A 16,305-nucleotide genomic window follows, 5' to 3' on the forward strand; every position below is an offset into this window, starting at 1 on the left:
TTCCCCTCTAATCAGGCCCTGATATAGACCCGGGACACCAGGTGGGTGATTCCCCTCTAATCAGGCCCTGATATAGACCTGGGACACCAGGTGGGTGATTCCCCTCTAATCAGGGACTGATTTAGACCTGGGACACCAGGTGGGTGATTCCCTTCTAATCAGGGACTGCTTTAGACCTGGGACACCAGGTGGGTGATTCCCCTCTAATCAGGGACTGATTTAGACCTGGGACACCAGGTGGGTGATTCCCCTCTAATCAGGGACTGATTTAGACCTGGGACACCAGGTGGGTGATTCCCCTCTAATCAGGGACTGATTTAGACCTGGGACACCAGGTGGGTGATTCCCCTCTAACCAGGGACTGATTTAGACCTGGGACACCAGGTGGGTGATTCCCCTCTAATCAGGGACTGATTTAGACCTGGGACACCAGGTGGGTGATTCCCCTCTAATCAGGGACTGATTTAGACCTGGGACACCAGGTGGGTGATTCCCCTCTAATCAGGGACTGATTTAGACCTGGGACACCAGGTGGGTGATTCCCCTCTAATCAGGGCCTGATTTAGACCCGGGACACCAGGTGGGTGATTCCCCTCTAATCAGGGACTGATTTAGACCCGGGACACCAGGTGGGTGATTCCCCTCTAATCAGGGACTGATTTAGACCTAGGACACCAGGTGGGTGATTCCCCTCTAATCAGGGACTGATTTAGACCCTGGACACCAGGTGGGGGATTCCCCTCTAATCAGGGACTGATTTAGACCTGGGACACCAGGTGGGTGATTCCCCTCTAATCAGAGACTGATTTAGACCTGGGACACCAGGTGGGTGATTCCCCTCTAATCAGGGACTGATTTAGACCTGGGACACCAGGTGGGTGATTCCCCTCTAATCAGGGACTGATTTATACCTGGGACACCAGGTGGGTGATTCCCCTCTAATCAGGGTCTGATTTAGACCTGGGACATCAGGTGGGTGATTCCCCCTCTAATCAGGGCCTGATTTAGACCTGGGACACCAGGCGGGTGATTCCCCTCTAATCAGGGACTGATTTAGACCTGGGACACCAGGTGGGTGATTCCCCTCTAATCAGGGACTGATTTAGACCTGGGACACCAGGTGGGTGATTCCCCTCTAATCAGGGACTGATTTAGACCTGGGACACCAGGTGGGTGATTCCCCTCTAATCAGGGCCTGATTTAGACCTGGGACACCAGGTGGGTGATTCCCCTCTAATCAGGGACTGATTTAGACCTGGGACACCAGGTGGGTGATTCCCCTCTAACCAGGGACTGATTTAGACCTGGGACACCAGGTGGGTGATTCCCCTCTAATCAGGGACTGATTTAGACCTGGGACACCAGTTTGGGTGATTCCCCTCTAATCAGGGACTGATTTAGACCTGGGACACCAGGTGGGTGATTCCCCTCTAATCAGGGACTGATTTAGACCTGGGATACCAGGTGGGTGATTCCCCTCTAATCAGGGCCTGATTTAGACCCGGGACACCAGGTGGGTGATTCCCCTCTAATCAGGGACTGATTTAGACCCGGGACACCAGGTGGGTGATTCCCCTCTAATCAGGGACTGATTTAGACCTAGGACACCAGGTGGGTGATTCCCCTCTAATCAGGGACTGATTTAGACCCTGGACACCAGGTGGGGGATTCCCCTCTAATCAGGGACTGATTTAGACCTGGGACACCAGGTGGGTGATTCCCCTCTAATCAGAGACTGATTTAGACCTGGGACACCAGGTGGGTGATTCCCCTCTAATCAGGGACTGATTTAGACCTGGCACACAAGGTGGGTGATTCCCCTCTAATCAGGGACTGATTTTTACCTGGGACACCAGGTGGGTGATTCCCCTCTAATCAGGGTCTGATTTAGACCTGGGACATCAGGTGGGTGATTCCCCCTCTAATCAGGGCCTGATTTAGACCCTGGACACCAGGTGGGGGATTCCCCTCTAATCAGGGACTGATTTAGACCTGGGACACCAGGTGGGTGATTCCCCTCTAATCAGGGACTGATTTAGACCTGGGACACCAGGTGGGTGATTCCCCTCTAATCAGGGACTGATTTAGACCTGGGACACCAGGTGGGTGATTCCCCTCTAATCAGGGACTGATTTAGACCTGGGACACCAGGTGGGTGATTCCCCTCTAATCAGGGACTCATTTAGACCCGGGACACCAGGTGGGTGCAATGAATTATCAGGTAGAACAGAGAAGCACCAGGCTCTCGACCTCATTGGGTACGAGTTGAATACCCCTGCACTACACATTCATTATAAAGAAGGAGGAAGACTGGAGGAAGAGGAGGAGGAGGAGAACATGTGACATACAGGTACTTCCTGTGCGGGGCCGGAGGGGGAGAAGAGCTGGGCATGGATGTCTGGCCCCTCCCACTGCAGATAGGGAGACTCCATCTGGAACACAACCACAACTGTAGTCAGAACACGGTCAAACACCCGGTCGGAACACGGTCAAACACCCGGTCGGAACACGGTCAAACACCCGGTCGGAACACGGTCAAACACCCGGTCGGAACACGGTCAAACACCCGGTCGGAACACGGTCAAACACCTGGTCAGGACACGGTCAAACACCCGGTCAGAACACGGTCAAACACCCGGTCGGAACACGGTCAAACACCTGGTCAGGACACGGTCAAACACCCGGTCAGGACACGGTCAAACACCCGGTCAGAACACGGTCAAACACCTGGTCAGGACACGGTCAAACACCCGGTCAGAACACGGTCAAACACCTGGTCAGAACGCGGTCAAACACCCGGTCGGAACACGGTCAAACACCCGGTCGGAACACGGTCAAACACCTGGTCAGAACACGGTCAAACACCTGGTCAGAACGCGGTCAAACACCCGGTCGGAACACGGTCAAACACCCGGTCGGAACGCGGTCAAACACCCGGTCAGAACACGGTCAAACACCTGGTCAGAACGCGGTCAAACACCTGGTCAGAACCACAGAATATAACCACAGGGTCAGAGCACAACCACATGTATATATTGATGTAGAGTACCTCTTCTTTGATCTTCTTTAAGGGTGGCTGTTGGTCTGGGGAGCTACCGGTTGGCTGTTGGCCCCCGACTGAGACAACACACTCCATAGGTTCCTGTTTTATACACTCTACCATGGAAGACCTGAACGGGGTCAGAGTACGAGGAGACAACTCCAGGAGGGAACGACAGATAGTAGGAGTCCTGAACCTGAGTGAGAGAGAAAGAGAGAGAGACAGAGAGAGAGACAGGGGGGGAAGAGAGAGAGAGAAGGGGAGAGAAAGAGAGAGAGAGAGAGAGAGAGAGAGAGAGAGAGAGAGAGAGAGAGAGAGAGAGAGAGAGAGAGAGAGAGAGAGGGGAAAGAGAGAGAGAGAGAGAGGGGAAAGAGAGAGAGACAGGGGAGAGAGAGAGACAGGGGAGAGAGAGAGAGACAGGGGAGAGAGAGAGAGGGAGAGAGAGAGACAGGGGAGAGAGAGAGACAGGGGAGAGAGAGAGAGACAGGGGAGAGAGGGAGAGAGAGGAGAGAGAGAGAAACAGGGGAGAGAGAGAGGGAGAGAGAGACAGGGGAGAGAGAGAGACAGGGGAGAGAGAGAGAGACAGGGGAGAGAGGGAGAGAGAGACAGGAGAGAGAGAGAAACAGGGGAGAGATAGAGAGAGAGAGAGACAGGAGAGAGAGAGAGAGAGAGAGAGAGAGAGAGAGAGAGAGAGAGAGAGAGAGAGAGAGAGAGAGAGAGAGAGAGAGAGCAGGTGAGTTTTACATCATTGACACAGAGGTGTGTGATTAATCCTTACCGTTACACAAGGTGCTGATCATAAGAAGAGAAACAGATGCGTACATGCCGTTCTCTTTCTGCTGTCGGGGCGGAGCCACCAGGGGTTTCTGGGAGCTCATTGGTAAGCTGTGGCTGTCTGATTGGTTGAAAAGCTGCAGAAGAAACAAAAGTTATAGCGATCAATACCGCTCTGGGTATTGATTAACACATTACAGTGTGAACAGGATCACAGTTACATCTACAGCCACATGGAGGAAAGAGTGGCTAGGGCAGTGTATATAATCATCACATCTGATCAGCCACTGCTTGTCACCAAGGGAGTACCCCAAGCCTCAATCCTAGGCCCCACCAAAACAAAGGTCATGTGGTTTTGTAAGAAGAATGCCCCTCTCCCCCACAGGTGTGATTACTACCTCTGAGGGTTTAGAGCTTGAGGTAGTCACCTCATACAAGTACTTGGGAGTATGGCTAGACAGTACACTGTCCTTCTCTCAGCACATATCAAAGCTGCAGGCTAAAGTTCCATCTAGACTTGGTTTCCTCTATCGTAATCGCTCCTCTTTCACCCCAGCTGCCAAACTAACCCTGATTCAGATGACCATCCTACCCATGCTAGATTACAGAGATGTAATTTATAGATCGGCAGGTAAGGTTGCTCTCGAGCGGCTAGATGTTCTTTACCATTCTGCCATCAGATGAATGGCCGAATGGTAAAGAACTGCACTCTATACTCCTCTGTAAACTGGTCATCTCTGTATACCCGTCGCAAGACCCACTGGTTGATGCTTATTTATAAAACCCTCTTAGGCCTCACTCCCCCCTATCTGAGATATCTACTGCAGCCCTCATCCTCCACATACAACACCCGTTCTGCCAGTCACATTCTGTTAAAGGTCCCCAAAGCTGTTGTCATGTTGTGTTGTTGCCATGTTGTGCTGCTACCATGTTGTTGCCATGTTGTGCTGCTACCATGCTGTGTTGTCATGTGTTGCTGCCTTGCTATGTTGTCTTAGGTCTCTCTTTATGTAATGTTGTGTTGTCTCTCTTGTCGTGATGTGTGTTTTGTCCAATATTTATAAGAGGTATTTTCCCTTTTGGTAGGCCATCATTGTAAATAAGAATGTGTTCTTAACTGACCTGCCTAGCTATATAAAGGTTAAATAAAATAAATAAATAACATTCCCATTTAATATTAATAATAATATTCCATTTATGGAGGAAGGACTGGCTAGGACAGTGTTTCTCCAACCCTGGTCTTCCTGTATCCCCAACACTACAACAACATGGAGGAAGGACTGGCTGGGACAGTGTTTCTCCAACCCTGGTCCTCCTGTATCCCCAACACTCCAACAACATGGAGGAAGGACTGGCTGGGACAGTGTTTCTCCAACCCTGGTCTTCCTGTATCCCCAACACTACAACAACATGGAGGAAGGACTGGCTGGGACAGTGTTTCTCCAACCCTGGTCCTCCTGTATTCCCAACACTCCAACAACATGGAGGAAGGACTGGCTGGGACAGTGTTTCTCCAACCCTGGTCCTCCTGTATCCCAACACTAAAACAACATGGAGGAAGGACTGGTTGGGACAGTGTTTCTCCAACCCTGGTCTTCCTGTATCCCCAACACTACAACAACATGGAGGAAGGACTGGCTGGGACAGTGTTTCTCCAACCCTGGTCCTCCTGTATCCCCAACACTACAACAACATGGAGGAAGGACTGGCTGGGACAGTGTTTCTCCAACCCTGGTCCTCCTGTATCCCCAACACTCCAACAACATGGAGGAAGGACTGGCTGGGACAGTGTTTCTCCAACCCTGGTCCTCCTGTATCCCCAACACTCCAACAACATGGAGGAAGGACTGGCTAGGACGGTATCCCCAGGCAGTCAGTCTATTGTATAGTAGTCAGTCTATAGCAGTGGTCACCAGCCTTTTCTGAGTCAAGATGCAAGCCGAGATCTACCAGTCAGATATATTACATAAGAGACGTAATTCTGCATATTGGCTTTGCTTGATTTGCTCAGTGCTGTTCTTCTCAGAACATTTATAAATTATCATTCTACATTGTAGGTATATGTAGGTATATCATATAGGTATATGATCACACTGGTAATAGATCATTTGTTGTATTACTTGTGATCATCATTTGAGAGAGAGAGAGAGAGAGAGAGAGAGAGAGAGAGAGAGAGAGAGAGAGAGAGAGAGAGAGAGAGAGAGAGAGAGAGAGAGAGAGAGAGAGAGAGAGAGAGAGAGAGAGAGAGAGAGAGAGAGAGAGAGAGAGAGAGAGAGAGAGAGAGGGAGAGAGAGAGACACAGAGAGAGAGCGAGAGAGACACAGAGAGAGACAGAGAGAGACAGAAAGAGACAGAGAGAGACAGAGAGACACAGAGAGAGAGAGAGACAGAGAGACACAGAGAGAGAGACACAGAGAGAGAGAGAGAGCGAGAGAGAGAGAGACACAGAAAGAGAGAGAGACAGAAAGACAGAGAGAGACAGAGAGAGACAGAAAGAGACAGAAAGAGACAGAGAGAGACAGAGAGAGACACAGAGAGACAGAAAGAGACAGAGAGAGACAGAGAGAGACAGAAAGAGACAGAGAGACACAGAGAGACAGAGAGACACAGAGAGACAGAGAGACACAGAGAGAGAGAGAGACAGATAGACACAGAGAGAGAGACACAGAGAGAGAGAGCGAGAGAGAGAGAGACACAGAAAGAGAGAGAGACAGAAAGACAGAGAGAGACAGAGAGAGAGACACAGAGAGACAGAAAGAGACAGAAAGAGACAGAGAGAGACAGAGAGAGACACAGAGAGACAGAAAGAGACAGAGAGAGACAGAGAGAGACAGAGAGACACAGAGAGAGACACAGAGACACAGAGAGAAATACAGAGAGAGCAAGAAAGGGAGCGACAGAGAGAGAGACGCATGGAGCAGACAAAACCGGCCAATGAAACCGCAAGGTTGTCAGTCCCTGAGCCCTGATTGGGCAAGCCCCTGTCTGTTCTGGACAATCTTCTATCAGAGAGCACGCTGGTGCTGAGCTCACCCAATGAGGAGCGCCTCTGAGGAGGGACAAGAGCGACAGAGCAGTTTAGGACTAGCTTCAGATCTCGTCTAGGTTACAATAGCAGTAGAATCTCCTGGTTGAGAGAAGTCTTGGGCCATGGCTGTCTTGCAAACATATCGTCTTATATTGTCTTATAGTACCATTGACTCACAGGTTTGATGAATAACTACCAAGCATTTAGAATGAATGAGTTAACTCCCTCCTCTACAATAAAGTGTACTATCTCTGTATCTCTGTCGTATTCAAATACATCTGCCCTCCGTCAACACACGCACACACACACACACACACACACACACACACACACACACACACACACACACACACACACACACACACACACACACACACACACACACACACACACACACACACACACACACACACACACACACACACACACACACACACACACACACACACACACAGACAAAGAGTTGTCTTACCGAGTCGATGACTGACTCCATGAACTCCGGGAGGTTGGAGAGGGCGTGGCTGTCATGGTGACTGTTGTTATTGCTGTTGTTGTTGTTGTTATTGTTGTTGCTGCCGCTGTGTGAGGTGCAGGGGGCCTGGTAGTGATGACCTCGGCTCTCTGAACTGGTACGACCCCCCCAGCTGGAGGACGGAATGATCTGAAAGAGAGAGAGGTAGATATTCATGTTTACTGTTCATTTTCTGATTGTTCCATTTTTTTCATTTGTTTTCACAATCTAAACATATATTTCTGATTCCCCAAAAAAGTCCCATTGTATTGAATTGAAAGAGAGAGAGAGAGAGAAAGAGAGAGAGAGAGAGAGAGAGAGAGAGAGAGAGAGGAAGAGAGAGAGGGAGAGCAAACTAAAATGTTATTTGGCCCTAAACAGAGAGTACACATTGGCAATAAACCTGACCACTGTGACTGATGCAAAATTAAGGAAAGCTTTGACTATGTACAGACTCAGTGAGCATAGCCTTGCTATTGAGAAAGGCCGTCGTAGGCAGACCTGGCTCTCAAGAGAAGACAGACGATGTGCACACTGCTCCACAAAATGAGGTGGAAACTGAGCTACACTTCCTAACCTCCTGCCCAAATGTATGACCATATTAGAGACACATATTTCCCTGAGATTACACATATCCTCAAAGAATTAGAAAACAAATAACATTTTAAACTCCCATTTCTATTGGGTGAAATACCACAGTGTTCCATCACAGCAGCAAGATTCTCTGGCCTGAGGAAACCAAGATTGAACTCTTTAGCCTGAATGCCAAGCGTCACGTCTGGAGGAAACCAGGCACCATCCCTACGGTGAAGCATGGTTGAGGCAGCATCAGGCTGTGGGGATGTTTTTCAGCAGCAGGGACTGGGAGACTAGTTAGGATCGAGGCAAAGATGAACGGAGCAAAGTACAGTGAGATCCTTGATGAAAAGCTGCTCCAGAGCGCTCAGAACACCTTCCAACAGGACAACGACCCTAAGCACACAGCCAAGACAACGCAGGAGTGGCTTCAGGACAAGTCTCTGAATGTCCTTGAGTGGCCCAGCCAGAGCCTGGACTTGAACCCAATCAAACATCTCTGGAGAGACCTGAAAATAGCTGTGCAGCGACGCTCCCCATCCAACCTGACAGAGCTTGAGAGAATCTGCAGAGAAGAATGGGAGAAACTCCCCAAATACAGGTGTGCCAAGCTTGTAGCGTCATACCCAAGAAGACTCGATGCTGTAATCGCTGCCAAAGGTGCTTCAACAAAGTACTGAGTAAAGGGTCTGAATACTTATGTAAATGTGATATTTGCTGGATTTGCTTTGTCATTATGGGGTATCGTGTTTAGATTGATGAGGAAAAATAACAATTTAACAAGAATTAAGGCTACAGGCAAGGGTGTAAAGTACTAAAGTAAAAAATATTTTAAAGTACTACTTAAGTAGTTCTGTGGTGTATCTGTACATTACTTTACTATTTATATTTTTGATAACTTTTACTTTTACTTCACTACATTCCTAAAAGAGATAATGTACTTTTTACTTCATATATTTTACCTGACACCTAAAAGTTACATTGTGAATCTTTAGCAGGGCAGGAAAATGGTCCAATTCACACACTAATCAAGAGAACATCCCTGGTCATCCCTACTGGCTCTGATCTGGAGGACTCACTAAACAGAGAACATCCCTGGTCATCCCTACTGCCTCTGATCTGGCGGACTCACTAAACAGAGAACATCCCTGGTCATCCCTACTGCCTCTGATCTGGAGGACTCACTAAACAGAGAACATCCCTGGTCATCCCTACTGCCTCTGATCTGGAGGACTCACTAAACAGAGAACATCCCTGGTCATCCCTACTGCCTCTGATCTGGAGGACTCAGTAAACAGAGAACATCCCTGGTCATCCCTACTGCCTCTGATCTGGCAGACTCACTAAACAGAGAACATCCCTGGTCATCCCTACTGCCTCTGATCTGGAGGACTCACTAAACAGAGAACATCCCTGGTCATCCCTACTGCCTCTGATCTGGAGGACTCACTAAACAGGAGTGTTGGAGTGTTGGAGTGGTGGAGTGTTGGAGTGGTGGAGTGTTGGAGTGGTGGAGTGTTGTAATGGTGGAGTGTTGGAGTGTTGGAGTGGTGGAGTGGTGGAGTGGTGGAGTGTTGGAGTGGTGGAGTGGTGGAGTGTTGGAGTGTTGTAGTGGTGGAGTGTCGGAGTGGTGGAGTGTTGGAGTGGTGGAGTGGTGGAGTGTTGGAGTGGTGGAGTGGTGGAGTGGTGGAGTGTTGGAGTGGTGGAGTGGTGGAGTGGTGGAGTGTTGGAGTGGTGGAGTGTTGGAGTGGTGGAGTGTTGTAATGGTGGAGTGGTGGAGTGTTGGAGTGGTGGAGTGGTGGAGTGGTGGAGTGGTGGAGTGTTGGAGTGGTGGAGTGTTGTAGTGGTGGAGTGTCGGAGTGGTGGAGTGTTGGAGTGGTGGAGTTTTGGAGTGGTGGAGTGTTGGAGTGTTGGAGTGGTGGAGTGGTGGAGTGTTGTAGTGGTGGAGTGTCGGAGTGGTGGAGTGTTGGAGTGGTGGAGTGTTGGAATGGTGGAGTGTCGGAGTGGTGGAGTGTTGGAATGGTGGAGTGTTGGAGTGTTGTAGTGGTGGAGTGTCAGAGTGGTGGAGTGTTGGAGTGGTGGAGTGGTGGAGTGTTGGAATGGTGGAGTGGTGGAGTGGTGGAGTGGTGGAGTGTTGTAGTGGTGGAGTGTCAGAGTGGTGGAGTGTTGGAGTGGTGGAGTGTCAGAGTGGTGGAGTGTTGGAGTGGTGGAGTGGTGGAGTGTTGGAGTGTTGGAGTGGTGGAGTGTTGGAGTGGTGGAGTGGTGGAGTGGTGGAGTGTTGGAGTGGTGGAGTGTTGGAGTGGTGGAGTGGTGTGGTGTGTCCCTGACTATCCGTACATTTTAAAAATAATAAAATGGTGCTGCCTTCTTTGCTTGATATAAGGAATTTGAAATGATTTATACTTTTACTTTTACTTTCGATACTTAAGTATATTTTAGCAATTTACGTGTACTTTTGGTACTTAAGTACATTTATAACCAAATACGTTTAGACTTTTACTCAAGTTGTATTTTACTGGGTGACTTCCACTTTTACTTGAGTAACTTTCTATACAGGTATCTATACTTTTACTCAAGTATGACAGGTGGGTACTTTTTCCACCACTGGTGGGAGGTAACCACCACATACAGTGGGGAGAACAAGTATTTGATACACTGCCGATTTTGAAGGTTTTCCTACTTACAAAGCATGTAGAGGTCTGTAATTTTTATCATAGGTACACTTCAACTGTGAGAGACGGAATCTAAAACAAAAATCCAGAAAATCACATTGTATGATTTTTAAGTAATTAAATTGCATTTTATTGCGTGACATAAGTATTTGATACATCAGAAAAGCAGAACTTAATATTTGGTACAGAAACCTTTGTTTGCAATTACAAAGATCATACGTTTCCTGTAGTTATTGACCAGGTTTGCACACACTGCAGCAGGGATTTTGGCCCACTCCTCCATACATACCTTCTCCAGATCCTTCAGGTTTCGGGGCTGTCGGTGGGCAATACGGACGTTCAGCTCCCTCCAAAGATTTTCTATTGGGTTCAGGTCTGGAGACTGGCTAGGCCACTCCAGGACCTTGAGATGCTTCTTACGGAGCCACTCCTTAGTTGCCCTGGCTGTGTGTTTCGGGTCGTTGTCATGCTGGAAGATCCAGCCACGACCCATCTTCAATGCTCTTACTGAGGGAAGGAGGTTTTTGGCCAAGATCTCGCGATACATGGCCCCATCCATCCTCCCCTCAATACGGTGCAGTCGTCCTGTCCCCTTTGCAGAAAAGCATCCCCAAAGAATTATGTTTCCACCTCCATGCTTCACGGTTGGGAGGGTGTTCTTGGGGTTGTACTCAACCTTCTTCTTCCTCCAAACACGGCGAGTGGAGTTTAGACCAAAAAGCTCTATTTTTGTCTCATCAGACCACATGACCTTCTCCCATTCCTCCTCTGGATCATCCAGATGGTCATTGGCAAACTTCAGACGGGCCTGGACATGCGCTGGCTTGAGCAGGGGGACCTTGCGTGCGCTGCAGGATTTCAATCCATGACAGCGTAGTGTGTTACTAATGGTTTTCTTTGAGACTGTGGTCCCAGCTCTCTTCAGGTCATTGACCAGGTCCTGCCATGTAGTTCTGGGCTGATCCCTCACCTTCCTCATGATCATTGATGCCCCACGAGGTGAGATCTTGCATGGAGCCCCAGACCGAGGGTGATTGACCGTCATCTTGAACTTCTTCCATTTTCTAATAATTGCGCCAACAGTTGTTGCCTTCTCACCAAGCTGCTTGCCTATTGTCCTGTAGCCCATCCCAGCCTTGTGCAGGTCTACAATTTTATCCCTGATGTCCTTACACAGCTCTCTGGTCTTGGCCATTGTGGAGAGATTGGAGTCTGTTTGATTGAGTGTGTGTACAGGTGTCTTTTATACAGGTAACAAGTTCAAACAGGTGCAGTTAATACAGGTAATGAGTGGAGAACAGGAGGGCTTCTAAAAGAAAAACTAACAGGTCTGTGAGAGCCGGAATTCTTACTGGTTGGTAGGTGATCAAATACTTATGTCACGCAATAAAATGCAATTTAATTACTTAAAAATCATACAATGTGATTTTCTGGATTTTTGTTTTAGATTCCGTCTCTCACAGTTGAAGTGTACCTATGATAAAAATTACAGACCTCTACATGCTTTGTAAGTAGGAAAACCTTCAAAATCGGCAGTGTATCAAATACTTGTTCTCCCCACTGTATTTGGACACCCCTCCTTGTACAGTAGCCCTCTTATAAATAATAGAAACAGTCCTGACCAAATACTGAACAAAAAACAGGAAGGAGTTAGTGAATCTCTGCCCGAGCCTTAGGCCTGTACATGCTTAATGGTAGAATCAGAGGGGACTCTTTAGGTCAGTTTACTTACTGCTCAGCTCTTGGGACAAGTGTAGTCGATTATGCCATCACGGACATTGACCCCTCCTCCATTAGTGCATTCACTGTCTGACCACAGACACCGTTGTCAGATCACAGTCAGATCAACGTGTTTCTGAAGAAATTAACCGGCAATATTCATTAAAAAAAACAGCCCAATGAACTCTACAACATAAACCAATCGTACAGATGGGCTCCAAACAGTGCAGAGAGATTCATTGAAATATTGAACTCAAATGAAATAAAAACAAAATGTTTCTGAAAAACGGTTTGACAAGGAATGTAAAACAATTAGAAAACACCTAATGACAAATGTCAAATGAAAAACATAAGCAGCAAAACCACCCAGAGCTACGTTGTGAAAACTGTGAAACTCTGAAACAGTAGAAACAAACACTGAAACGCAATACATTTAATACATTTGATGAAATAGAAAATGCAATTGACCAAAATCAGTTCTGGAACACGTGGAACTGTCACGTTCTGACCATAGTTCTTTTGTATTTTCTTTGTTTTAGTTGGTCAGGGCGTGAGTTGGGTGGGTTATCTATGTTTTCTATTTCTGTGTTGGTTTTCTGTGTTACAGAACCACCCACCAAAAAAGGACGAAGCAGCATGGTAACGGGCAGCAGCAGGAGAACCAGCGATATCTGGAGAAATGGACTTGGGAGGAGATTCTGGACGGCAAGGGACCCTGGGCACAGGCTGGTGAGTATCGCCGCCCCAAAGCTGAGCTGGAGGCAGCGAAAGCGGAGAGGCGGTGGTATGAGGAGGCTGCACGTAAGCGCGGCTGGAAGCCAGAGAGGCAGCCCCAAAAATTTATTGGGAGGGGGGGCACACGGGGAGTGTGGCTAAGCCAGGTAGGAGACCTGAGCCAACTTCAGCCCGGTTCACCAGTGCCGGTACCACGCACCAGGCATCCAGTGCGTCTCCAGGGTCCAGCCGTCAGAGCCGCCCGTCTGTCCGGAGCCGTCAGAGCCGCCTGCCAGTCAGGAGCCGCCAGAGCCGCCCGCCAGTCAGGAGCCGCCAGAGCCGCCCGCCAGTCAGGAGCCGCCAGAGCCGCCCGCCAGTCAGGGGCCGCCAGAGCCGCCCGCCAGTCAGGAGCTGCCAGAGCCGCCCTTCAGTCAGGAGCCGCCCTTCAGTTAGGAGCCGCCCTTCAGTCCTGAGCCGCCCTTCAGTCCGGAGCCGCCCCTCAGTCCGGAGCTGCCTTTCAGTCCAGAGCTGCCTTTCAGTCCGGAGCTGCCTTTCAGTCCGGAGCTGCCTTTCAGTCCGGAGCTGCCTTTCAGTCCGGAGCTGCCTTTCAGTCCGGAGCTACCCCTCAGTCCGGAGCTACCCCTCAGTCCTGAGCTACCCCTCAGTCCTGAGCTACCCCTCAGTCCGGAGCTGCCCCTCAGTCCGGAGCTGCCTTTCAGTCCGGAGCTGCCTTTCAGTCCGGAGCTGCCTTTCAGTCCGGAGCTGCCTTTCAGTCCGGAGCTGCCTTTCAGTCCGGAGCTACCCCTCAGTCCGGAGCTACCCCTCAGTCCTGAGCTACCCCTCAGTCCTGAGCTACCCCTCAGTCCTGAGCTGCCCCTCAGTCCTGAGCTGCCCGTCAGTCCTGAGCTGCCCCTCAGTCCGGAGCTGCCCCTCAGTCCAGAACTGCCCCTCAGTCCGGAGCTGCTCCTCAGTCCGGAGCTGCCCCTCAGTCCAGAGGCACCCCTCAGTCCAGAGGCGCCCCTCAGTCCAGAGGCGCCCCTCAGTCCAGAGGCGCTCCTCAGTCCAGTGGGGCCCTTTATTAGGGTTCCCAGGCCAAGGTCGGCGGCGAGGGTGGCCGCTCAAAGGACGTCACTGAAGCGGACAAAAGACAATGGTGGAGTGGGGTCCACGTCCAGCGCCAGAGCCGCCACCGCGGACAGATGCCCACCCAGACCCTCCCCTATAGGTTCAGGTTTTGCGGTCGGAGTCCGCACCTTGGGGGGGGGGAGTGTACTGTCACGTTCTGACCATAGTTCTTTTGTATTTTCTTTGTTTTAGTTGGTCAGGGCGTGAGTTGGGTGGGTAATCTATGTTTTCTATTTCTGTGTTGGTTTTCTGTGTTTGGCCTGATATGGTTCTCAATCAGAGGCAGCTGTCATTCATGTTCATGATTAGGAACCATATTTAGGTAGCCTGTTTTCTGTTGGGTTTTGTGGGTGGTTGTTTTCAGTCTTTGTGTGTCTGCACCAGATAGAACTGTTTCGGTTTTCACTTTGTTGTTTTTGTATTTTGAGTTGCTCACTTTCATTAAATAAGATGAACAATTACCACGCTGCACATTGGTCCTCCGATCCTTCAAACTTCTCCTCAGACGAGGAGGAAGACGACAGCCGTTACAGGAACAATTTAAACATGACAAAGCCACAATAATTAGCCATACAAGATGAAGGAATTTGGAAAACGTAGTTTGATAATCTATACAAAAACATTCCAACAAAAAGACTTACAACATAACCAATTAGAAATTCAAGAAAAACTGAACATCCTTGAATCAGTCATTAAAAAACAACCAAAATCCATTAGATTACCCGATAACCCAACAAGAACTAAATGAAAAGCTCAAATCTATTAAATCAAAGCAGGCTTGTGGTCTAGATAACATCAGGAATGAAACGTTGAAAAACAGCACACCTGAGTTGCAAAATACTATGCTTAAATTGTTCAACATGGTACTAACTTCTGGCTGCTCTCTTGATGTCAGGAACCAGGGGCTCATCTCCCCTATCCACAAAAGTGGAGACAAATCAGACCCCGATAATTACAGGGGAATTTGCGTTAACAGCTACTTGGGAAAGGTTTTCTGTAGTATTTTGAATTCAAAACCTTTCTTCAAGAAAAAAATGTAATAAGTAAATGTCAAATTGGCTTTCTCCCTAACCATCGCACTACTGACCATATATACACCTTACACACACTAATTAATAAACACGTCCACCAACAAAAAAGAGGCCAAACTTATTCTTGATTTATTGACTTTAAAAAAGCATTTGATTCTATTTGGCACAAAGGTATATTCTTCAACATTCTCCAAAGTGGGCTTGGTGGTATATAATAAATAAAATAAATTATAAAATGTATGTACACAGAAAACAAGTGGCCAATAAAAATCAAACGTCGAGGTGTGAGACAAGGCTGCATTTTGAGTCCAAATCTTTTCAACATTTATATCAATGAATTAGCAGACATGTTGGACCATTCTCCAGCCCCAGGACTCACATTATTTAACACAGAGGTAAAATATCTGATATACACTAATGATTTGGTTCTTCTATCACCAACCAAAGAATGTCTTCAACAGAACCTTAATATTGTACAGAGCAATATTGCCATAATTGGGCCCTGGCAGTAAATATATAAAAAAAAAAAAAAAACATGATTTCCCTCTCCTAAAAAACAGATGTCAGAAACACAAATATAAATCCACCCTGAACAACACCATAATTGAACACAGTAAAAATTACTCATACCTTGGTCTGACCATATCTGCATCAGGAAACTTTAATATGGCAGTGATTGCCATCAAAAGGAAAAGCCCGCAGAGCATTGTATGCAACAAAAAATGAAATTATTCTAAATCAACATCCCAATTAGAATTTGGACCAAAAATATTTGACAGTGTAATCCTACCAATCAATAGCTCTTTACGGAAGAGAGGTTTGGGGGCCACTCATTAAACTGGACTTTAAAATGTGGGACAAACATCCAATTGAAGCCCTACATGCAGAATTCTGTCGAAAAATTCTACAAGTCCAGAGAAATACACCAACTAATGCATGTAGGGCAGAATTGGGCCACTTTCCAGTAATAATGAAAATACAGAAAAGATCATTACAATTTTGGCTACATCTAAATTCAAGTCCAAATTCAAGTCTGCAATTTAAAACACTTCAAACCCAAGAGCTGAGTCCAGAAACGAGCCCTCTCAGTCAGCTGGTGTTGGACCTCACCAACC

General features: G+C 48.1%; 1 protein-coding gene across 3 annotated transcripts in view; it reads right to left on the minus strand.

The window, feature by feature from the left end:
- The window catches only part of LOC139555955 (transcriptional activator Myb-like), a 79,168-nt gene that overhangs the window by 8,176 nt on the left and 54,687 nt on the right, over positions 1 to 16,305 (minus strand). For all 3 annotated transcript variants that reach the window (XM_071369374.1, XM_071369373.1, XM_071369372.1), the window contains 4 exons: positions 7,315 to 7,503; positions 3,863 to 3,951; positions 3,050 to 3,236; positions 2,349 to 2,432 (listed from right to left, as the gene is read on the minus strand). In XM_071369374.1, the coding sequence (XP_071225475.1) occupies positions 2,349 to 2,432; positions 3,050 to 3,236; positions 3,863 to 3,951; positions 7,315 to 7,503 (549 nt within the window). The remainder of the gene's footprint in view (positions 1 to 2,348; positions 2,433 to 3,049; positions 3,237 to 3,862; positions 3,952 to 7,314; positions 7,504 to 16,305) is intronic.

This window comes from Salvelinus alpinus, chromosome 27 (genome assembly GCF_045679555.1).
Source record: "Salvelinus alpinus chromosome 27, SLU_Salpinus.1, whole genome shotgun sequence".
NCBI classification, from domain to species: Eukaryota; Metazoa; Chordata; class Actinopteri; order Salmoniformes; family Salmonidae; genus Salvelinus; species Salvelinus alpinus.